This window comes from Phasianus colchicus, chromosome 1, assembly GCF_987193195.1.
Source record: "Phasianus colchicus chromosome 1, bPhaCol1.hap1.1, whole genome shotgun sequence".
NCBI classification, from domain to species: Eukaryota; Metazoa; Chordata; class Aves; order Galliformes; family Phasianidae; genus Phasianus; species Phasianus colchicus.
Window position 1 is genome coordinate 86,331,387 of NC_143436.1, and position 23,404 is coordinate 86,354,790.

Here is a 23,404-nt window from a genome sequence, read left to right on the forward strand (position 1 = left end):
GTTCCAGTGCGTCACCACCCTCTGCATGAAAAACTTCCTCCAAATATCTAACCTAAGCCTCCCCTGTCTCAGTTTAAAACCATTCTCCTTTGATACCCCCTTAGTTTAAAATCACTCCCCTTTTCAGCTGCAACTATGAATTCTTTACTCTTCCTAGACTTACACACATTGTGCAAGACTCCCACAGAATCCACAAGCCAGCTGCTGTCTCCCTCCCCAGAGACCTATACTGTGCTGTTATTAATACCCAAGCTAGCTGATGTGAAGTTAGTTCATGCTCATGAACTCATGTGCAAAAGATGCAGCTGCAGCATAAGCATCCTGTCAGGAACAGAGACAGGAATAGTATCCATTTCCTCAAGGTTTCCTATGCTCCTCTGCAGTGAATTGTCCCACTATCTTGTGCTGTAGAAACCTGGCACATCCCTAAGCTGGCCCATCCTGTGTCTTGAACAAAGGATGTGCCTCACCAAGCCAGTAAGGCCAAAGTGACATAGTGCTGGGCTGTGTAATTTAAGCCTGTCGGGAAGCAAACACGTGCAAGGGGATTGAGGTGAAGTAATACAGCCAGTCCTCTGCTATTTCCTAACTTATGACTCCTTCATTGTGCAACCATAATGTTTTTTTTATTCAATTGTTTTTGTGCCCATTGGGGTGAATTGAAGGGTGTGGGCAGAAAAGACGAGAGGTGAAAGGAAAAAGATAACAGCAGCATTAATAAATAACATTAGAAGGCAGATATTTTAACTAGATGCTTTGAAGTAGCATTGTTTTGTAAGTGCCAGGGTGCGAAAGGTAAAGACCCAAGGATTCTCTCAGGAGAAGGGATCAAAAGTATGAAGGTATTTTCAGCTCAAGGCAAAACAAATTACAACAGCCTGAACTTTGGTTCACAGCCCAGAACACGCTAAAGCCACCTCGTTTGGATGCAGGGTTGGAGAGTCTCTTAAGAACAGGCCAAATTTCCCATCTTTTAGCTGTGATGTCATTGCATGTACATCTAGATCATACTGAAGTTCTGCTTCCTAGACTCCACCCCTGGGCACTCTCTGTACTTTCTGAGGCTGGCCACAGTGATGGCAACGGTAACCACCAAAAATACCCAGAAGCTGCACTTCCAATGAAGGAAGCAATGCTCTCTCATATCGCTACAGCACACTCCTGATGCACCACGTAGAAAAAATTACAGATCAGCAGCGCTGAGGATCGTGATGTTTGAGGCAGGAAATGGCAATGACAGGAAAGGACAATTAAAATATTAGCAACCCCTCCGCTTTCCTGTAGCGCGGTACAGCCCCCATCACAAAAATACAACACGGATGCAGCACATGCTTTCAAAACAAGGTGATTTTTGTCGTTGTTTTATCCTTTGCCGCTGGCAGAGCCTTGCGGCGAGCAGAGACTTTCCAGGAACCCCCGGCTGTCACCGGGCCGGTTACACAGGGTGGCACAGGTGCAGCCCTGTTCTGCAGCAGCTTTCTAGAACCAGTTCCTCTCCCGGTGACCCGTGGGCTTTCACGTGGATGGAAATCGGCATGGAGAGGCAGAACCCTGTGCCCCTCAGCTTGCTTGGCTTTTCAGTTTTTACCTCTCACTTCTCAGGCGGGTGCACTGCCTCCACTCGCTGCCCAGGCTTGGGTCAATGCTTTCCGCAGGTGGCTGAGCGGGCGGGCAGGAGGAAACAGCAATCGCTGTAACCGCAGCCGGTGAGGGAGGACGAGCGGGGGATGGAGCAGCGCGGTGCCTTCCCTCACACGAGGCTCTCCTCCCCTGGAAGGCTTCGATATAAGCTGAGGAGGAGCTTCAGCAGACGCGAGTCAAACACCACTTCCATCCTAACGCACAGCATGCTTCCTTCCACGTTTTCTTTTGCAGGTGAGGCTCAGCTGAACGAAGCCCCGCTCTTCTTCCTCATCATTACCGTAAGCGTGCGGAAGTCGGGCTGGAGCTGTTTGCGGCCGGTGCGGCCCCGGTAAGAAGCTGCACGTTATCTTTTCTCTGCGTTTTGATTTGATTAGAAGTCCCTTTCCTGTTGGCAATCGGTGAGTGGATGCATTTGCTGTACGGAGCCCGCCTAGCTTTGTGCTCTGCTGCGCCGGCTCAGAGGGTGTTGCATCCACAGCAGCTGGCGAACAGAGCGCTGGTTTCCCGATGGGACATCTCTTCGCTCTCTTGCGTTGTGTCAGCTAGGGAGCTCCCAGCTACCCTCAAGTAAGTTTACAGCTTTAGAGCCTCCTCCCGGTACGCGCCAAAAGCCGCTACTGCTCCGTGTAAGTCACCCGGCGTTCAGAGGCAGAGCCGTAAGGGCTGACGCCGCTCCGCGCGTCCCTCGCCGAAAGCACTCCGGGAACCGAACGCTCTGCCAGAGGGACGGAGCCTGCCTCCGCAAGCCGTCTTGAAGGCGAGCTGCACTCGTAATTGGCTCGAGCTGCCGAGATGAGATGTCCCAGACCTTTCCCAGAGGTCCTCGGAAACTTCCTGGCAAAGCCGAGCTCCGCGCGCTCAACCACGCCGTGGGGCTGCCGCCGGGATGAGCGCCGGCGCCGAGCGGCGGTGACGGAACAGCCTGCGACCCCCGGCGGCTGCGGGGCCCCCAGCCAGGTGGGGCAGCGGCGGGGGGCCCGGGAGCGGCCCCGTAGCCCCGCCCGACGGCGGAGCGGCGGAACGCGGCTCCCCCGCGGCGGCCCCGCTGCGGGGCCGGGGCGGCGGGCGGAGTCCCGGGCACCATCAGCGCCCGCCGCCGCCTCGGGGCACCCCCGGCGGGCGGTGAGTGCCCGCGGCGGGCGGGTAACGGGCCGGGAGCGGCGGGCGGCCACGCAGGGCTCCGTTCGGAGCCGAGAAGGGAGATCCGCCGCTGCTGCCGCTAAGCCGCTCCTACCGGTAATGCCGCCGTGAGCGGGGCTGTCGCGGGGCGCCGGGAGGGAGGCGGCGGCTGGGAGAGCGGCCAGAGGCCCGGCGGGGGGAGAAACAATGGCTGTGTAGGTGCCTCTGCCTTGAGCTGCGCGAAGCCATTAGTTAGTGCTGCGTGTGTGCTCGGGGTGGAGGGAACGTGCCGTGGAAGCTTCGTGCTGCCTGCTTTTCAGAGTCTCCGGGTTATTGTGCTGAGTTATTATTCAGCGGGGGGGTCGGCGTTTCTGTTTTAGCTGCTGAAAGCCGTGTGCTCAGCCCCGCTGCTCTTCCTCAACTTCAAATTTCCATAGAGAGGAGCGGGATCTCTTCCTGATCCGCAGTTGGAACCAAGGCTGGTGGGAGCTATCTGTTGCTTTGCGTGCACGTTGAGCTCCTGTTACCCTGCTAAAACCTCGTTTGTTTGGTGTCTCTCTCCTATACTGACCCTATGCAGAGCTATTCATAGGAACAACGTGGCTGCAGAGCTATGTCAGAAGGACAGTGCTGTGGGATGAGATTACTTGGTGTAACCCGGCAACTCCTGCTGCTGGATGGTAGACAATTCACCGTGTGTAACAACATACACACTTCTAATGTGGAGAATGTGGTTGTACCAGACCTGTCAGTCCAAAATTTTGAAAACTAAGTACAAGGAGGACGTGGAGACAAAGGAAATGTGCGTGTGTGCAGCTTCTTACCAACCCATTTCAGGAGAAGAAAATATTCTTACCTGATTAGGTCACAGATGTGATGTTTCTGAAGGAAAAATATGTCTGTATTTATGTTAGATTGCATCAACGACAGCTTGTTTTTCTTCCCACCTACGTGGAATCAATCCACGGATCTTTCTGTCTGGCCTGGTGAGGTGCTTGCATCTGTGCTGAGCTGAAGCAGTCAGTGAGGTCATTCTTCAGGCCTATGATAACTGCTTATGAAAAAAGCCAGCAGCAATAAGGACCACGGGATAGGTCCCGTGATCTCCCCGAGGGTCTTTCTAGCTGCGAGAGACCCTTTCTGCATGTGGAATGTATGAGTCACCCCCTGAGGCTCCCGGTATCCAGGCACTCCTCTGCCCGAAGCAGACAGCTGCCCTGGGGCAGTGCCCATGGAGTGGCTGCAGGGTGGGACAGGGCAGGGCAGCGAGACCCCAGAGCTGTCTGTGGGATCACAAGGGCACGAACTGTAAAGGAAGGAAGGAAATAGGTGAGTTGTGATGTTTTGGTTAGATAAGGAGGTGGGCAAGACATCGCTTTGCTATCTACCACGTGCACTGCTAAATAGAGGCTTTAGAAATTACATATGGGTGTTGCCTCCCTCAGAAGGAAAATGCAGTAGCCCACGTAGTGAATGATCCCATTCACAGAGCCAAGTGCTCGAGGTCCTTCTCCTTCACTTTTTCCTCTGACTTTTGAAAAGTTGCAAGCAGAGATGGTCTTAGAGGGCTTCACGTGGTAGTTTTCTTCTTTGTGTGCTCATTTTTGTGTGGAAGAACAGTAGTCTTTGTGATGCCTTCTGTGTACCATGAGTACTTTTTATCCTGCTCTCATTTTTGGTGATGGTTTCCGGGTGTTCTGGTAAATATCTCTCAGTAAAAAGACTGATCTGTCCTTCCAAGACAGCTTTACAAGAGTTCTCCCAAGTCTGCCTTGGCTGGTTTGTGGTTTTCTACCCTCTGTGTGTACCTTCACGTGCTGCTGGGCATTCTGATTCAGGTGCTTTGCCTGGAAGAGGATACAATCCACTGGATCCCTTACAGATGTAACTTGAAGACTGCTGTGAGTCTCCATGAGGCTGTCCACACCATTGCCTCAAAGGGGTCTGTAAGGAAAAAGTCTTTATTTTGCACAGTATCTTTTGCACAGGATCTTGTTTTGTTAATCTTTGTGCCTGAAGATCCAGGTTATTTTAATTACAAGCCTGATTTTTATGCTTTTTTAATTGTTGTAAGAGTATGAGATACTCTACTCTGGCCCCAGAATTAAGGGCATTTTAGGAACAGATTCCAGATGACTTGAAATGTTTTCAGATATCTTTTCTTACAGATGCTTACAGTATTATAGCATAACAAATGGAAATATGCACTGTGTTTTTTAAGAGTGTAATTTACTGAGATTGTGGCAGCTCAGCTGTCATTCATTTAAGTAATATGTTCTTTATTTGTGCTAGTTTTATAGAGAAGATGGTGAAAAATACTGGGAAATTAATCTGAGGTAACTGAGTGTAGAGGGTTTTTTGGTCTATTTCAGAGTTTCTATTTTCTGCTATCTGTTTACGTAAAAGCCCAAGAGCTTAGCAGCAGAACAAGAAAAAACCCTCAACTTTCCCATTAATCCAGTTTTCTTTCTGCTTCCACTTCTGCAGTGTTACGTATTACTAACTCTCTACTATTTGTAATCTTCAGGGGGAAATAAAATACAACTTTTTCTTCTTCTTTCCCTTCCCCCTTAATGGTGTGCGAACTTCTGTAGGTGTTAAATCTTCCTATCTGCCTTTTATCCTCATCCTACAGAAGAATCTGAACCCTCAGCTTTTCACAGTGGTTGCTGAGGTTGGAGGGAAACATCACGTGCAAGCTGCAGTTGCCTTTGCAGGTCACCTTTCCGCAGTGCATTGAAATTAATCTGCTGCACTTTGTAGTTCGGTGTTTCAATCACTGCTATCGGTAGCTGGTCTTTGTGCAGGAAGCTTGAAGGGCTGAGGAGTGATAGGCAGCGTTCACCGGTGTGTGTGCTATTAAATAGAAATAGAAACACAGAGCTTGCTTGTGGTATCACTGCCTTTTTGAATAAATGTACGTGCAGATTATGGCGAGACGCTTCAGTAATGCCGTGCTCAGGATGTATCGCCTTTGAAACATCACGTCCTTAAAAATTCATTTTGTTAGGGTGGAGTAGCTCCTCAGTGTTCTGAATACAGTCATAACTTACACTTGAGGGCAAAACCGAAAACGTTGGTATCTCAACAGGAAGATCCTTTACAGCACTAGTACAGGATGGGTGAATTTTAAGCATCCCCTGGATAATAACTGAAGTCTCTGTGTGACTGTTTGTGTTATTCCACTCCCAGCCCCAGCAGCAGCAGTAAAACCCGAGTGCATTGTACTGGAGCTATTATTTACATTCCAGCATCCATGGGGAGCCAGGAGGAGCAAGGCAAAAAGTTGAATAGCCCCCATGTGCGCTGGCTGGGGAGGAAGGGCTGGAAAACTTGAGAAGCCACAAAGCTGATCCTCCCTCCTTTAGGAGGAGGGACAGAGTAACCAAGGGGCTGGTTTTAAGACCAGGCAAGAATGAAATGAAGTTCTTACTACATCAGTGAAGCTCTCCATAACATCTGTTGGTTCAGAGTGCAAGTTACCATTTTCTTAGCAGTATTGCTTTCTTTTGGGACACTAGCCAATAGAAAGCTATTTGGGAAATGGGTGACTAGCAGTCTTAGATTTCCATAGGCCCTTCAACTCTCTTTTAAAACAATGTTTTCTCACCCTTGAGAGTATGAGATGGAAATGTGAAAATGAAGATCAGCTGCTGCAGAGCTCAGAGCAGCTTTTTGTTAAGCTGGATCTGCAGGCTGGTGCTTCTCTTGCACAGCAGTAGCCTGGTGCTGCTTGCTTGCACTGCCACTATTCTCAAAGCCCTCTGGCCAGCAGTGAAATGAGAGTGGAGTGAGGGGCATGTCATCAGCTTGGGCAGAGTCCTGAACAGAGGTAGGCAGTGAAAACATGCATACAGAGTGGCTGTTTAATGGTGTGTGTATGTGCCTGTGTAAGATATCATACAGGAGGCAGGGGAGGAGGAGTCCTTTTTCCAAGGATAAGAAAGGAATGGAGGTTGTGTCTCTGATACATCTTTTTTTTTTTCCTCCTTCCCACTGTAGGTGTTGACTTACGCAGCTCCTTTCTGTGCAGACTCATTTTACTGCTCTGTGTTGTGCTGATGCAGTTTTTTGGCTACGTGGTGACCTGTGTGGGAGAAATGATCTGCTTAGGGAAGAGTCCTGCCAGCACCCCACCATGAAGCGAGGGACACAAAAGGGAAGGAACTTGCAGATTTTTGTTCTGTAATGGGAAGTGAGGAGGGTATGTGACAGCTTAAGAACTGCTGTTGCTGAACGAAAGCACGACCTTACTCATCTTTTGGCAATTAAAATAGATATTTCCTGTTTCTCTAAAGTTCTTGAACCTGCCTGTCTATGTCCTCCATCAATGTCATGTCTGAGCACCTTGGAAACGCTATCACCTCAATCTCCACAGTGCTTCAGATAGTCTGAAGCTGATGTGTGGAGTTGAAACCAGGAGCAGGGTTAGTGGTGTAGATGAGAGATACCCTCTAGGGTTTGTTTGAACATAAAATTTGCACAAGATTAAGTGGAGACATGATATTAAATCCACTTAATGAAACACCAGAGCAAGTTAGGATTTGTCCGTATGGTGAACGTGCACAAGGCTTGCTAGCATGTGGTTGCTAGTCTTGGTCATGCCCTGTGTGCAGACAAGTTACTGCTTTCTCATTCAGTTAACTGAGGAAAAGCCTGTTTTTCACTGAAAAGAGTTAAGGGAAAACTACAGCTTGTTCTACTTGCCCAGACGTTTTGCAATATTTAATGAGACGAGGAGACAATTTTTGCCTCAGCTGAAGATCTGGAAGGCTGTGTGGGGCTGTCCTTCCCACCCACATCCACTAGTTTTGTAACTGCCTGTGGTGGTTTTAATCCCCATTTCTCAGAGGAACTTGGTAGTGATCTGCCACGTGGTTCAGCAGCTCTGATGTTGCAGTACCTCTGCAGTCTCCTCTGGTGGTTGTGTTCTCCTTTCTCTGTGCAATTCCCAAGCGTAGATGTTGGCAGGTTCACAAAAGGATGCTAAAATGGGTGGGCAAGGATGTATCCTCCAGCTCCTCTGCAAAGCAGTTGTAAATGCTGTATGTGTAGGAGGGGAACGGATCACAAAGTGTCCGCTGTGTGCTCTCCCTAAATAGCAATTCCTGCTGCTGCTGCTGGAGGCAGGCGGGTCTGATGTAGCTGTGTGTTTCTCCTGCCCCTGCTGCTCAGCTTGTGTTGCGGAGCACAGGCCAGGTGTGTATGCTGAGTTGTGACCTAGACAGCTGGTTCAGATCCTGGCAGTACAAATAACATTTGTACAGTTTCTGAAGTACAGCAAATACAGAAATAACAGTGAATACAGTTTCTGAAGACTGACTTTTTTCTTGCAAAACGTGTTAAGAAAATACTGTTATTTCATCACCCAAGCCATTCTCTGATTCTGTGATCTTAGTTGGAGCAATTTAAGTGGAATAGCTGTTTTAATTCCATCTGTGTTGAAGACATGCCATTTATTGTTTTCAACTTGGGTCATAGATGTTTTTGTCTTTAAGGATTTCTAATTTAAATGAAGAATGCTGCTCAGAGCTTCCTTGGAAAGGGCACTGAAGTAAAATAGAACATGCATCTTATTCTTTGGATTTCACAGGGCTTATTTGTTATTACAAACAGTTGGTGTCTGATTATTATTATTATTATATTTTTTTTAAGTTGAATGATTGAACTCAACTAATGCAACTTAGTAAGTGTCTGAAAGTGGCATTTAAAATGCTTAAATTCAGGCAATAGTGTTGAGGAAATACGGACCTGTCTGTAATGCAGTTATTTGACAAGCAGAAATAGTTGAGTTTCTGATATATTTTTGCAAGTAGACTTCTTGATCTTTAATGGAAGACAAGCTTAGAGGCTTTCTTTGTTCTACAAAGCTGCTTGCTAATTTCCACAAAACTTGTGGAGGTCTCAAATACATGAAGTTCTGTGGCACTGAGAGACGTGGCCATGGTGATGATGGGCTGATGGTTGGACTAAACGATCTTGGAGGTCTTTGTCAACCTTAATGATTCTATGATCCTATGATCTCCTGGCAGATTTGTCTGAAATTAGCCAAAGGGACTCCAAAGCTCTATAAGGAAAAGAAGAATAGGTGCATATGCATGCAGAATATGATTGCATAAATTTCATTTCATGCTCCAAACGTTTGTGCTGAAACAGCACAAAGTGCCTATTACTGTACTGCATTTCATGCTCTGATGGCATTCTGCAGTGTGCACGAATAGCAACGTGATAGATCTTGGTGATGCTGGAAGCTGAGCTGGGTGTTCCGTGTGCTTAGAGCAGCAAGGAAAAGACATAGATAGATGATGCCTACAGCATACCTTGCTCTGGAGACTTCTAGCTGTATGCTGAAATAAACATCAGGCTTCACTGCTGCGGCAATATGCCGTGAAGTCAGGTGTGGTTACAGGGGAGCAGATCCATGCTGCAGGAAGTCCATGATGCTGCTATGACTGACAGGGAGGTGAGCTGTGTGCTGCCATGGGGCTGGCTCACCTGCTGCTCTTATCTTCAGGAAGGAAGATAAGACTGTACGCGTACAGCCCTGGTCAAATCTGATGCTTAGCAAAGATCGGGTAGGGAAGGATAGCTAACATGTTTAAAAATATCACAGCCCCGAGAAAGATCCTGCTTGTTTTGTTGTAGCTTTGAACAGCTGTGGAAACCGAGAATCATACAGCAGTAATAGGTGCTGTTTCGCTTCCAGCAGACCAGAACTGGCCGAGAAAGTAACAAGCGAAAGCTATGCCAGGAGCTGATTGATGACTGGCAATGAGCACGGGGTGTGAAGGCAGGGTGGGCTGTGGGAAGGACAGGTGTGCCTGCAGCCATCCCACCAAGAGAGCTGGCCTGCATACATTTTGTGCCCCACGGCTCTCAGCAGGGGCTGTAGGTGTTGAAGCTACAGCAGGAGTAGGACTGTGAGGATGTGAGAGTGTGTGGTAGGGTGAAACACTCCTCTGGGCCGCTGTGATTTTAGGGGTGACTCTCCTCTTCAGAAGCAAACAAACGTCCTGAATGTTTTGGGGAAAGAAGGGATCTCTGTGTAGCACTGAGAAAAGCGTATAAGCCTTCCCAGCATTCCCTACTGACTGATTTAGGCAGCTTTCCTCTCAGACAGATGGCAGCTGAAGATTACCATCAGAGGTAATTAGCTTTCCTTATGTACAGGCAAGGAAACAAAGGTGCATAAATCAGGGCACAGAAAGCCAGCGCAGGCTGACTGCCCCTGATAGTCAGCACTGCAGCATGGGCTGTTGTAGTGTCACTTTATAGCACCGTGTCACTGTAACTATGACACGGAAACATGTAAATGAACTTGTGTGAAGTATTCTTTAAGAGCTGAGGTCCTTTGTAACACTCAACACAGCTGTGCTGTGAACAATTCTGAATTTGTCTTTTTCTGCCCACATCTTTGCCCTGAGTTCTTGTTGTGAATTTGGTTTCAGTGTTGTCTAAGGAAACATGCAATTAGCGGTACTCCTGAAGTCAGCTACAGCTACAGCAGTGAAAGCTCATCAGTTTTGAAGAACATCCTTTTTTTACTTTTTATTATCTTAAAGAGTGGAGAATGCGTTATGATATGAACTGATTTTATTCTGAGATGTAGACTTCTGAGTAACTTTTCCCATTCAGCAAACATCAGTAAGATTTCGCGCTCTGCATTACGTGTTCTTTTCTGTGTCTTTCGACTGTGGTATGAATCTCGTAGCTGTGGAAATGCTCAGGTTAAGTACTGTTTGAGAATTGTGTTTGGTGGCTTCTCCTATGCACACATTTAAGAAATGAAACAAAGCACTAAAAGCCCGCAGGCTCTCTGCTGCTACCTTACAGCCGTTCTTTGTTAGCTCAAAAACACTTTACACGCACAAAGCACTCTCAGCTATGAAGTTGCTGTTTGAGCTTTTCTTACCACGTGTGGTGGTGTTGGAAATATTTTTGAGCTCTAGTGGCAAGAAAATGAAACCACGTGTAAAGAAAGCTCTTGAAAAAAAGCCCTAATACTTGCAGTATTTGAACTTCTCCAGTTTCAGCGTCTCTTTGGATTTAGTTTTGAGTAGTTCGTAGGTAAGGTGAGTTTTCTGATTAACTTTCATGACCCAAAGGCAACGTTAATATATTCATTGCAGTGCTGAATTGAGAGTACTGAAATGTCAGGCATTCATGTTATCAAAGAAGCTGCTGAAACTGTTGGTGTCCCAAAGCTTCCTTACTTCTGATCTGTCAGGATCACTGCCTTGGGAAACTTCCAAAACCTGCTAGCAGTGTGGGGTAAGTGCTACCACTTGCCTCCGTTCCCCCACTCTCTCAATTAATTTAGCTTTCTGCTTTTCACTGACTTGTTTTGCTACATTCCTGCTTCTACATTCTCTGAGCTCTCCATTGGCACATATGTGCCACAGCAGACGGACGTGCCAGCTCTGCTGTTAGGGGAAGATACCATCTCAAAAAGCTAGTTTTTGGTGGTGGAGGTGTGCATGGTGTTTGCTGATATTGTTATTTTTAAGCAGCTGAGGCAAGATTAAAAGCAGCACAGTGAAAAACAGTGACCACAGTTTTCTTGGAGCTATGACTGCATGTATGTTTTGTGCATTATTTCAGTGAAGATGAAACTTCAATTCTGTATGCTAGCACAAGCATGCTCACACCTCTTTGCTTGCCTATTTATTCCATGCAAATCTGTATAATGTAATCTCCACAAACTGACTGGTAGATTCAGTTGTGTGATTCCCAGTCACTTTTGTGAAAGCTGAGATTAAGTCCCTAGCTCCAAATCAACCAGAGCTGGGTGTTTTGAACACTCTGGTATTGTTAGAAGACAGGTGTACCTGAATGTGCGTGTATATACAGATATTTTCTGACTGTTCCTTCTTTATCTAGATCGATCGTGGTCTCTGGGGAAAATCTGGTGATCTGGTATGGTTTGCAACTGAACCATTTTGAGGCTTGCCTAATTTGGCTATTTTCAGCTTTTTTTTTTCCTTCTACCTCTCCCCATTTTTTTTTTTTTTATCTGGGTAACAAAGGATTTGACCTTGAGCCTCTGATTCTGCAGGCACTCCTGAGCCAACACCACTGGCTGTGAATGTGCAAGTGATGTTGTGGTGGGGTTTGTCTTTGTTAACAGTTTTCTGTTTTCTCAAGCTTTGTATAGTACATGTATGTTTTCTTTTGTCTGTTTGTTCACTTACGAGGACCTGGAGAGGCAAAACTATCATGCTCCATTTCTTCAAGAGGAGCAGCTGTCCTAAGCAGCAGAAACCTTTTCAGTTTTGCATGTTGAGGTATAAGGAGAAAAGGACTTGAACCCCAGCCCCCAGAGCATGTTGTGAGACTTGTTTGTATTCCAGTCTTTCTGGAAGAAGATCTGAAGAAAAAAGGAAAACACGGGCTGAGAAGGAGCCGTGTTGGCCCTGCAGGGTGTGGGAGGAGCCTGCATGGACTCAGACCTCCCATTCCCTTTGCGTTTTTTTCTATTGGGTACACACTGACAACTAGAATGTGTAATGTATAAATAGGAGTCCATCTGGAGGCTGGCTAAAGCCTTAGGTATTAAATTCAGGAGAGTACAACAGAGCTGGGGAAATTACAGCCTAATAGTGATGATAGGACAAGTGGGAATGGCTTTAAACTAAAAGAGAAGAAATTCAGATTAGATATTAGGAAAAAACTATTTATTCAGAGAGTGATGAGGCTCTGGAACAGGCTGTGCAGAGACACTGTGGATGCCTCATCCCTGGATGTGTTCTTTAAGCCTGAATGGGGGCCTGGGCAGCCTGATCTGGTGGGTTGGATTGTGGCAGAGGGGTTGGAACTGGATCATCTTTAAGGTCCTTTTCAACCCTGGGCCATTCTATCATCTTTCTGTCAAGACTGTGGTACTTAACGTGTGTTTTATTATTATTTATTATTTTACTTTTTGATGCAGTTAGAACTGGATTTATAGCGTTTGCTTTGCTTAAAGCTTTGAGAGTTGAGGAAGCAGAGCTATCTCTGCTCAGCTTATATGTGCTTTGGACTTTGCATAGGTTATAGGTTAGCTTTTGACAGAACTTGGAGGTTTTTGTGCTGCACTGGAGCTCCATTGCTGCTGGGCATGGAGATAAGTTCTTTTCAGCATTCAAATGCACAGGAAGAACTTAAAAGTAATAAAGAGAAGTTCTGGGGAAAGGTCTGTAGAGGGGCAGAACAGGCAGAGCGTATGAAAATCTGTTTCCAGTTGATGTGATTTTTTTGCAGAAACTGGGTTTGTCCTGCTAGTCCTCGTGTAGAGGCATAAACATGGGCAAAGCAATCGAGACAATGGACTTGATCTTATTCTTGATTGTGACTATAGTGAAGTTTTGAAAATATCTGATACTTAGAAATAGAGAATCCAGGAGCTACTGTTTTTCTTCCTACTCTCCAAAGCCGCTGGTTGGATTTGGATCTCCGCAGGGCTGCCCTGTAACCCCAAGTTAGCAATGTTCAGCTGTGCTGCAGAAGATACGTTACTTGTTGGAATGAGCCCTAAGCCATTTTAGAACACTATGGAATATTGTTTTCTTTCTTGGATGGGAAAAATAATTTGAAAACAGCAAACCAATGCTTCTGTCCTGAAGCATTATGCAGCCGTGAAGAAGATCCAGGAAGGATACGGTTCCAGTCTGCACCTCTCCCGGATAAAGTCAGCAGAAGCTATGGTTTGGGGTTTCCAACCCCTCAGGTAGTAGCTGGTAAGAAGCAAAGGCTGATTATATCTACTGATCTGCTGAATCTATGAAATGTTATTACTTCTGTGCTACTGAATCTACTGGACGCTACTGAGTCCTTAGACTCAGCTGCATCTTGCTGAGACCATCTTGCTACTTCTTTACAGATCTTCCGCTGTTGTTGGAAAATAGAAAGCTTTACGGGAAGCTCCAAACCCATTCTTTCTCTGGGAGATGACCATCTCTTCCCAAAGTAATTTGGATGCTATGGAAGTAAATGGCGAGTTCTGTGTGCTGTTGTAGTGCGGAAGAAGGCTGTAGGTTTCACAGTCAGAATTCACAGCCAGAAAAGTCTTTTCTGTGCTGTTTCTACTGCTTAGACCATCAGTCAGAGAGATTAGGGCAGGAGGAGTCTGAAAATGCCTAATCTTCTGGAACAGGTGGAATCTTCAATTGCTACATATGATGTGATGTTGGAAATCCCCAGTGCCGGTTTGTTAGAGAAAAACCTTTTGGTGTTGTGATTTTGTAGATCTTCAAGAGGAAGAATAACAGCTTTATCTTTGTGTTAGGAGGGGCAGGCTAGACAGAAGTCTTTTCCAGTTAAAGTAGTGGTAAACTCAGCACTCCAAAACCACATTATTGCTACAGGCTTAAAAATGTATTTTTAATTCAGAGTCACTTTGCTAGGATAATCCAATCTGCTTTTCTAATTTAAAGTAATATTTCTGAGGAATTCTGTTTTGTAATAATCTAACATTGAAAGGGAGCACTGGGAATTGAGAAACTTCTTTTTGAAAGTGTGTAAGGGAAGACACTGGACTTATTCAGTCACTTCAGTACCTTTAAGACTAGCAGTGCTATTTTATTGTCTGTTACAGTATTTTCTGGAAAATAAGGGAAATAATGAACTATGCTGCATGTGCTAAGGGCAAGGGCAGGAAGAGTTAATGGTGAATGGTTATATATGTAGCAGTAAAAATATATAGATGTGTTATAATATACCCACATTTTGGCAACTTAACTTGAGAAAAATGATCATGTGAGAGCGATGTCTTGTTTGTCATTCTGCTATGGGGCTGTTTCATCACCTGTAAGTGCTGACCAAAAGGAAACAGTACTGCAGGGCTGGCGATCACAAGTACTTCTTTCTTTTTCTTTTTCCCCCCACTGTCCCTTTAAATTACAAGGTCCACTTGATGCACGTTTTGAAGCTTGGGCTGCCCTTCCTCCCCCACAGCTACAAGGGTAGGAATGTGAGGCCTGAGTGAGCTGAGATTTTTTTATGCTGTCAGTTAATTGCAGCAGCAAGAAGTTAAACTATCACAAGACTGGGTACGGAGCAAAGACTGTTTCAAGATGAATAGTACTTAATTTAGTAGCAACCATTTTTTAGTTAAATATTTATTAATGGTTTACTTTACTAATCCTCTAGGGTCCTTAGTAAAATAACAAGGATGGATGGCAAAGCTTCCAGCATTATATTGCTACCAGGTTAGTATTAAGCAAGAAAACAAAAAGAAGGCTTTATAGGAGTTCTGAAGGAAGGCGATCATAATGTGATCCTGTGGTTGTCTGATCAATCGGCTGTAAAAAACAAAAACAAACCACCCTCTGTTTGCAAGGGTGGATAGTGATAGCAAATGGGGGGAATGGCCTTAAACTGAGGCAGGGGAGGTTTAGGTTAGAGATTAGGAGGAAGTTTTTCACGCAGAAGGTGGTGATGCACTGGAACAGGTTGCCCAAGGAGGCTGTGGATGCCCCATCCCTGGAGGCATTCAAGGCCAGGCTGGATGTGGCTCTGGGCAGCCTGGTCTGCTGGTTGGCGACCCTGCACATAGCAGGGGGGTTGAAACTAGATGGTCATTGTGGTCCTTTTCAACTAAGGCCATTCTACAATTCTATGATTCTGTAGCTGCCTGCATGATTGTTCTTACCCTACAGTACAACTTCATCAACTGCATGTGTAACTATACTATGAAATAGGGTATGAAATACGGGCTCCTATCAAACACAGCCCTTACTGAAGTAGCAGATTAAATAGTAGTGTAAATAAGGATGCACTTCTGGCAAGGATGCTGGTTCCCTGCCTCCACCAAGGGGTAGAGAAAGGTGCCTTCTTATGGAGCTGATGTATTATATATCCAGTGCACCCCATGGTGGTTTGGTGGGGATCTGGAAGAGCACCCTCCTGTCTCAAGGAGGTGTGGGCTGACCCTGGAGATCTCTTAATTCTGTAGCTGTTGGTCATGCCTAATTCTGTCAGTGCTGTTGTGCCTTGGCTAGGGTGGGAAGTTGAGCGGCAGAAGTTAGTTTAGATTCCTGTTAAAAAGTGATTGTTATTCTTTTTTAAAAAGCACTTATGCATCCCTTTGCTTGCTTGCTTTCAGAAGAGTGGCATTGTGCACGTCAGGTGCTTGCTGATATGCTGGCTTCTACACGTCTTTCATTGTGTGCTATTGGAGGCTTTTTAGAAAGAGAGAATTGAATAGTAGAGTTCCAGACTTGCCCTTCTTGCTTTACTTAACCTTGGTCAACCTTGACCTAAAGGCACCATGAGCTCTGTCAATTAGATAGATGAACTTAAATCTAGATGCCTAGTCTTGTAATGAGTAAGCTGAGCAAGACTGCATTTTACAACCAAAGCGTATCTTTCAGTTCCATATTTTCTCGCATCTCTCATTATGGGAATTTTCTAGTGCAATATTTGCATCACAGAAATTTGTTTTCCCTTGGCTAACTTTCTCAAACAGTCATCTATTTTAAAAAGGGGAAGGGAAAACACTGTCACCATTTAAAAATAAACTTATAATTTCTTTAGCAAATAAGGCAGCATTTCTATTTACTAAACCAGGTTAAGAAAGTCTTCACTTAAAAAAGGGTTTCCTTGCTTACAGAGCTGTCTCCTCAAAGCCCTGAGTGAAGCCAGGCACTGGGGGATGGGATGGTGAGGAGGCACTTACATAATTAAAGAGCATTTTATGTTACTAAGAGCTGAGTTAGAAACACCCTGAATGATGCTACAGTTGTGTGCATGTGCTAGAATGAATGTCCTACATAAGATGCTGAAAGTTGTTACAGATTCCTTATGATCTTGTTTGAAGAACGCCAACGACTTATTTTCACTAATGCTTTGCAGGCTCTGTCAGTATCTTTGTAAATACTTTACAGGAGAATTATTATTTTTTTTTCCTTTCTATGAACAATACTGTTATGAACAATATTTTTGATGCTAAGTGCTCCTTTACTGGGTTGCTTTGCCTTGTCTCTGTTACATGCAACTTGGTCTGACCTGTCAGCAAGGTTCTCTGTTAATGGAGCCTTATCAATTTACACTGCAGTTGGTGAAATCAGTGATACAATCAGTTGAACTGATTTGAATTAGGGGGTAAAATGTAAACTGTTGATTTCCACCTTAGTGGTATATTTTAGCAATTATTTGTAGAGTAGGAGGATGCAAGAATACCAACAATTTTATGAAAAAAAAAACAAACAACAGAACAGTATATTTTCCAAGTAAATGAGTCACTTGGTGCAGTTAATAAGACTTGACTAAAGGTTGAAATGTAATAGCTGCCTCCTATGGTATTCCATCTAGAAGAGAGCAGGACAGCCTTGAGGAGAAGACTTGAGATCGATAGATAATAGCTTGCTCATTGAATGACTTTGTTACTGGTGGATGCTGTCATAAAACCTTGTCCCTGAGCCTACAATTCAATCTCTGCAAAGAATGTAGAAATAAAAAGAAATAATAAGGAAGTTATTGGTTTTCTGTACTCCCTGTGACAAATGGCTCACTGATGGGTATTTCTTCAGGGTGGAATCTGTGAGTGGCAGTAATTTGCTTCTTAACTTTGAAACATATTGCTATAGATCGCTTAGATTGTTCATACCTCAGCTTTTGTTGTCTTCATGCTCTTAAGTGCAAGCTTAAAATAACAGCAGCTCTAAATATTCCATGAAGGAATAGGGAATTAAAAAAAAAAAAAAATTGCCCCTGAAATCCACATCAGAAAGCCAAAGGGTTTGTTTTGGAAAGCACAGCAGTGTGGTTGTTTGGATATGGCTCGCTTCTGTTGGAGAGCTATTTGTTACTTTTGCTTTAAAATACATAAATGTGCAAGTAGGTGTTTATGCATTGTGTGTGCTGAACCTGCTTTCCCTTACTGTGATGGGGGGAGTGGTCAAAAGAATAGAAGAATATAGCTCTCAAGTAAATTTCCACAGCAATTTGTGGTCAGAATGTCTATTTTGGACTTTCAAGAGGGTTAAGCAACAACGATTCATTCATAGCTCCTGAAAGGGCAGCTCAGTCTAAGATGTGAGCAATGCAGAACTTTTCCCCTGCGTGTCTGTAGGAGCACAAGCTTCTGGTATTTCTACTATATCTTCTGGTTTTATGAATCTGTGCAATGAGGTGAAAACTTGACTTGAAAAGCAAACATTTTCCCTGCTGTTTCTCCCAAACTTACCAGTTCCTGAGTGCTTTCCACTGATTGGGCCCTAACTTCTCTCCCTCCCTGTACTATGCATAAATGTAGCATTCTTCTTTTATTAAGCAGTGAAGCCTGGCCTGTGTCAGGAGCTGGAGAATGAGCAGGGCATGAGGGTGTGAGCAGGCAGCTTCTGTGCAGCTTTAAATGACCCAAACCAGACTTTAAGGATATTCAGTAGTCCTTTAGAAGCCAGCAGCAATTTGTGTCAGATTCATCAGTATCAGCCTATCTGCATCCTGCAGAGTGTGCATGCTGGTTTGACTGTGTAATTATGCAAAAGACAGTGGGAGGGGTAAGAAGGAAAAGAACAGGTACCTACGAAGGCTATCTTCTGTCCTGTGAGGCTGATTTCTTTGGGATGCCAGTGGGCAAAGTGAAGCTCCGGCTCTGACACACCTCTGGAAGAACCTGTCTTTCTGCACAGTCTTCAGAGTGAACCTAAAGTGAGCCTTTCTCAGTATTTGTGTTACCGTGCAGAGTAAGTTTGTGTGTTAGATGCAGAGCAGCATTCAACTCCTGTCACTGGGACTCAGTTTGAGAAATCAAATTGCAGTGGTCCCCTGTCAAATTTGTGATGATGGAGAATGGCTGTAATAATAGTGGTTTCCTTCCATAGGTTGCAAGATGTTGCATGAAAGTTCATTTTGATATTGTAACTTGGATTTAAATTTCTTGTTTTCTTTCTTATTTCAGGTCTGCCAGTCATGAAACGAATTCTTCTGTTTTTCATCCTGGCTGCTGTTGTTATGTATCTTATATTGCTTGGAAATCTGTGGAGAAATAACTTCTACTGGTACGGTGACACTTTGTTCACTTATAGTACAGATACCCTCGTGGCTTTCTGAGATATGTGGCTGTTGGTAAAGTGTTGCTGAACAGTTGTCTATGAGTAATAGATAGAAAGTATGATTAGTGTGGGCGTATGTGTGCTTCTGTTTTTTTTTTTTCTGTTACGTGTTCTTTGTTTTTGGTTTTGCTTTTTTGTGGGAACAGTGAGGGAATGAATGTGATTGCTCTGTCCTGTCACCCTTCCTCTCATGTCATTTTTAATCCTAGCAGACAACATTTAGTTAGATTTATGGAGAGTTAAAGTCCTCAGAGATAGGAAGCCACTTTGAGTTCCGTGAAAATAGGTCTTATCTGTGCGCCATGTGTCTGCGCTGTGTCCACTCCTGCCTGGCATGTTTAGCATTAGCTTGCTACCATAGATAAATGACATGGGAGTGACCTGCCCCACACACGAGAATGAATATCTGCATATGGAATGAGCACCTTCTTGCAAAACTGAAGCTTACCAAGTCCCGTAGGCAAAATTCTGGAAGGTGAGCCCTTGCTGTCTCCAGGACACACAGGACAGGTGGCCTGGGACCTAAACTTACTGCAGAAGTTGAGTTTCCATTGGAGTTTGCACTGGTGTGACCAGGGCTGTGTTTGTGTTATGAAGACTATCGTGATAGCTGAACACTACTGTTAAAAGCTTACTTGTGTTTATCTCACTTAGAGCATACAGTTGATATGAATGGCTCTCTGTTGTGGTTTCTGTATATAGCAAACCTCAGTGTTACACCATTTCCCATTTTGCAGGAGTAGCTTTTATGGACAAACTTCTTCTGTGAGGGGTCCTTCTTCCAATGAGGCTAGTGGAGTTACCCAGTAAGTTCAGCAGCTGAGTGTTTTTTGTGTCTGGTCTTGTTTTGTTTTTGTGTTGGTTGTTTTTTTTTTTTTTTTTCCTTCTGTTTTTTGGGCAAGTGGGAGGGAGTGAGTCTAAAATCCATAGCCTCAGTTCAGTTGATCTTTGTATAACTGTGTCCAGGGAGTATTATGAACATAATTGTAGCATGACTGGCAGAAAGGATCCCAAAATCGTTTTGAGTAGGAAGGCACCTTAAAGGTCGTCTAGTCCAACTCCTCTGCAATGAGCAGGGACTTCTACAGCTAGATCAGATTGCTCAAAGGAATTTGCTCATATTTCCCATGTTTGTTTAATATTTATGGCCACTTAACTGTGGCTATGTGTAGAAAGCAGAGAATTGTTGAAAGGATGCTTGTTTACAGCTTCCAAACTTGCGCAACACAGAGTTAAATGTGAGTTAAAATTACAGCAGTGAGAGCAATGCATGTGTTTAATTTTAGGAAATCAGAGGTGTAGTTCATTTGTGTGATATGCAAGTGCTTATATAAGCAAATCCTGTGCTGGTAAATTCCTGCAATTAAGTTCATGAGGCTAATGAGAGCCTGCGCTAAAACTTGAAAGAAGGTCTCCGTTACCTCTGAAGTTATCTTGCAAAATGCTGTCTGTGAGGTTGGTGCTGGAAAGCAGTGAGCTGACCAGCTGATCCATTTCACAGGATGCTTTCTCGGTGTCAGTATTCACGTGACAACTTGAGGTTACTGAAAGCAATTAACCTTAATGGTCTGTATGACTTGTGGCTCTAATGTGGTGTTTTCATCTTTCTGTTCCTAATGCAACCCAGACGCAGGCTTTGCTCTCGCTGAACTTTACCCTCCCTTCTGAGCTTCATGTTCTTCTTGAAGAAGCTAAAGCGCTGAGCTGGGAGTGTGTCTAGAAATATAAGTCTTGGCTTTCTAGGCTCGTTATGAGGGAATGACTTATATTCATGTAATTTAATTTTCCTTGAAGCACCCTACGTGGTTCCCCTCTCCTCTCTGAGGAGTGTTGCTGCAGCTATCTTGTAGGCTGCAAGGGTGATTCAGCCCAGGTGTGCTTCTTCTTTCCAGGTAGGTCTGAGATCCTGACAACCTCTGCTTATGGCTATTTAGGTACTGCCTAGCAAGGGAGGCTGTGGGCCCTTGGGGCAGCACTGTGCAATAAAAGCCTTACTAGTGACAATAATCGTATCACAATCAGGAGGACCCACCTTTGTGATACCAGCAAAGGCCAAGTTTTCCCATTTGCACAGTGTTAACTGGGTAATGAGCTTGCTAATTTTGGTCGTCCAAGTTTCCCTACCTTGTTGTCACTACCTATTACTCTTTTTGTTATGTCTTTGAAATTCTTCTCTTCTAGGCTGCCACCTACGGCTGTGGAGAGAAGGAACGCACTGGACACTTGTCTTCTGAAACCAGCATTTGAATCTTTACTGGAGTGAGTACTCTGTGAGGAGTGGAGAGATGGAAAGGTGGTACTGACTTAGGTAGAAATATTTGTAATTTATGTGTTCTGGACTGTTTCACATTTTGATTTTTGTAAGTACATCTTCTGAGTTTGTGTTCTTTTTTTTTCGGGCTGTGGCAACACATTGTTTAGGTTGTCACAGTTCAACATCAGGGTGATACAGCACAAATAACTCAATTTGCTCTTGTATATATTGAATAAATAAATACAATTTCATGTATTGCAGCTAGTAACAGTGAAACTACTTCCTTGATCAAAAGAACAAGCCCTTATTTTTTTTCTTCCCTGTTCATGCTTTTCTCGTAGAAGAAACCTTTGCATCCAAGACTAAGACTCAGTTATTTTGCTGATCAGAGCCTTGAATTAAAATTAAGGTTTCTTTTCTAAGCACTTTTCTGACTCCTGATTGCTAAAGAAGTGTTGAAAGTCTCTTCCTTTTATTTTTTTTTTCCCCCCAAAGATAAGATTATGAAATGTGCAAAAAATTCATTCAGTCTTTAATGAAATAGGATTTTTTCCCCCCTAACTTTTAGTGGATTTTTAATTTTAGTGGAATTCAGTTTTCATGAAGCTTGGAGTAGTTCACAGCTTTGTACCTCTGATGGGTGCTGTTGAATTGCATGTAGCTGTCCTCTGCCTTAAGATAACAGAAGAAACTTCCCTTGAGTAAGAAGCATTCAACTGAAAAGGAGAGCTTCTACCCAAAACATAGGAGATGTCTGATCACAGAAGTGCATCCAAGATGTCTGTGAGGGAATACTGGTAGTTTTTGTTATTAGAAATGTGTCTTAAAGATCAAAGAAGTGCTGCAGAAGCAGACAAGGCATATTGTAGGCTTTGACTTTGTGTTTTATCTGAGCAAGCATTGAGCGTGGCCCGAGAAAAGCTTGGGAAGATGTTTAGATCAAGTCCTGGCCAAAGGACTCTTAAAATATGCCACTATTACTTTTTTTTTTTTTTAAGGTCTTTTTTGTGTACAAGAAAACAGGACTTTAAAATAATAATAGCACTGAATCAAAGAACATTCAAAGACCTTGAGCTTTCTTCTTCTCAAAGCTTGTTATCCCTTAGTCTGGGGGTCTTGGTTAGCTGCTTGGCTCAGAGACTGTCTGAGGTTCCTTGCCTACTGCGTTCCCAGGCTGTCCTGGTGACAGGCACAACAGGGTAGATCAGCTCCTGATCAAAGAGGCAGGAAGGGACTTGGAAATGCATGCTTCACTTCTGGAGGGACGTTCAGAGGGAGAACTGAGTATCTTGGATATTTCCATAGCTCCTTTACAGGAATAGCTTCTGTGAGCTGAAGATCTGGTCTGTGCACTTTGTAATAGCCTGAGGATGTTCCAGGGATGTCTAACCTGGCCAAATTATTGGAAAGGAACCAGCGCTAGAAGAGCTAGAATTAAGAATCCTTTTGCAGTAGGTAAATTATTTATTATGGCTAAGCTTACCGGCTGCTTTTGAACAGCAAGTTACTAATTTAGTATGGACGTGTAGTGCATAATATCTCAAAGTTAGCTGATCTGCTTGGTTAACCTATAGCCCAGTTTTTGGTATGTATAGTTCTTGTTGTTTTTATTCTTGCATACCTTGTGAATATGTGGAACTTAAAGAATGAAGCACTTGATTTATGAGACTGTTAGAGGAAGGTGTGTGTGTGTGCATACAGCTGTTAATATTCTTAATGGAGTAGCAAGTCATGTGCTGGTTGTGGCAGCACTCCATTTTTCTCCCTGTAGCTGCATACTTGTGTTTACATTTTAATACATTTTTTAAGACCTAGTATGCAGGATCATTGAAAAGTCAGCTAGTTTGATGAGCTGAAGTTGACTTAACTATGAGGTGAATCTGAGGGCATGGTAGCATGCAGCAGGATTTGGATTGATTCATTCATTTGTCTCAGCATTTGGCAGATAGAATAATAGAGTCCCTTCCCTGCTGTAAAATAACCCTTAGCTGTAGCTATTGCCTTTTGAAGAAGTGACCTTTTCTTGATCTTGCATGTATCTTGCCTTCCCGTTCCAGTTTGGAGGAGGAATGTGTTTTTTGAGGGAAATCTTGTGATTCCCATGCACTGTGCTTCCCATTGCAGTGCAATTGTGGCACACATGGAATGGTCTCCTTTCAGACAGTTCTGTGTCTCAGGGTGTGCTGCAGGAACGTACCTTATGTAGGTGGGACTCTCCTAATGTTAATCTAAACCAAAATGGAAACTTCATACCTTTTTGCTGGGTGGATCTGCTCCTATTGCCCCCAACTACTTAACTATGTCAGTGCAGCCATGAAGTGACCTTTATTTGAAATGGGTGCACTTCTCCTGA

At 44.2% G+C, this 23,404-nt stretch overlaps 1 protein-coding gene across 17 annotated transcripts in view; it reads left to right on the forward strand.

The window, feature by feature from the left end:
• Positions 1-1,110: 1,110 nt before the first annotated feature.
• The window catches only part of ST3GAL6 (ST3 beta-galactoside alpha-2,3-sialyltransferase 6), a 41,125-nt gene continuing 18,831 nt past the window's right edge, over positions 1,111-23,404 (forward strand). Inside the window, exons 1-5 of one of the 17 annotated variants that reach the window (XM_090151289.1) lie at positions 1,111-1,344; positions 1,876-1,972; positions 18,644-18,743; positions 19,535-19,603; positions 20,979-21,056. In XM_090151289.1, coding sequence (XP_090007415.1) covers positions 18,655-18,743; positions 19,535-19,603; positions 20,979-21,056 — 236 coding nt within the window. In that variant the 5' untranslated portion in view covers positions 1,111-1,344; positions 1,876-1,972; positions 18,644-18,654. Of the gene's footprint in view, positions 1,345-1,395; positions 2,602-2,741; positions 2,881-2,901; positions 2,979-18,643; positions 18,744-19,534; positions 19,604-20,978; positions 21,057-23,404 lie in introns of those variants that run through there. The other 16 variants (XM_090151309.1, XM_031613159.2, XM_031613157.2 and 13 more) reach the window with 16 other exon arrangements.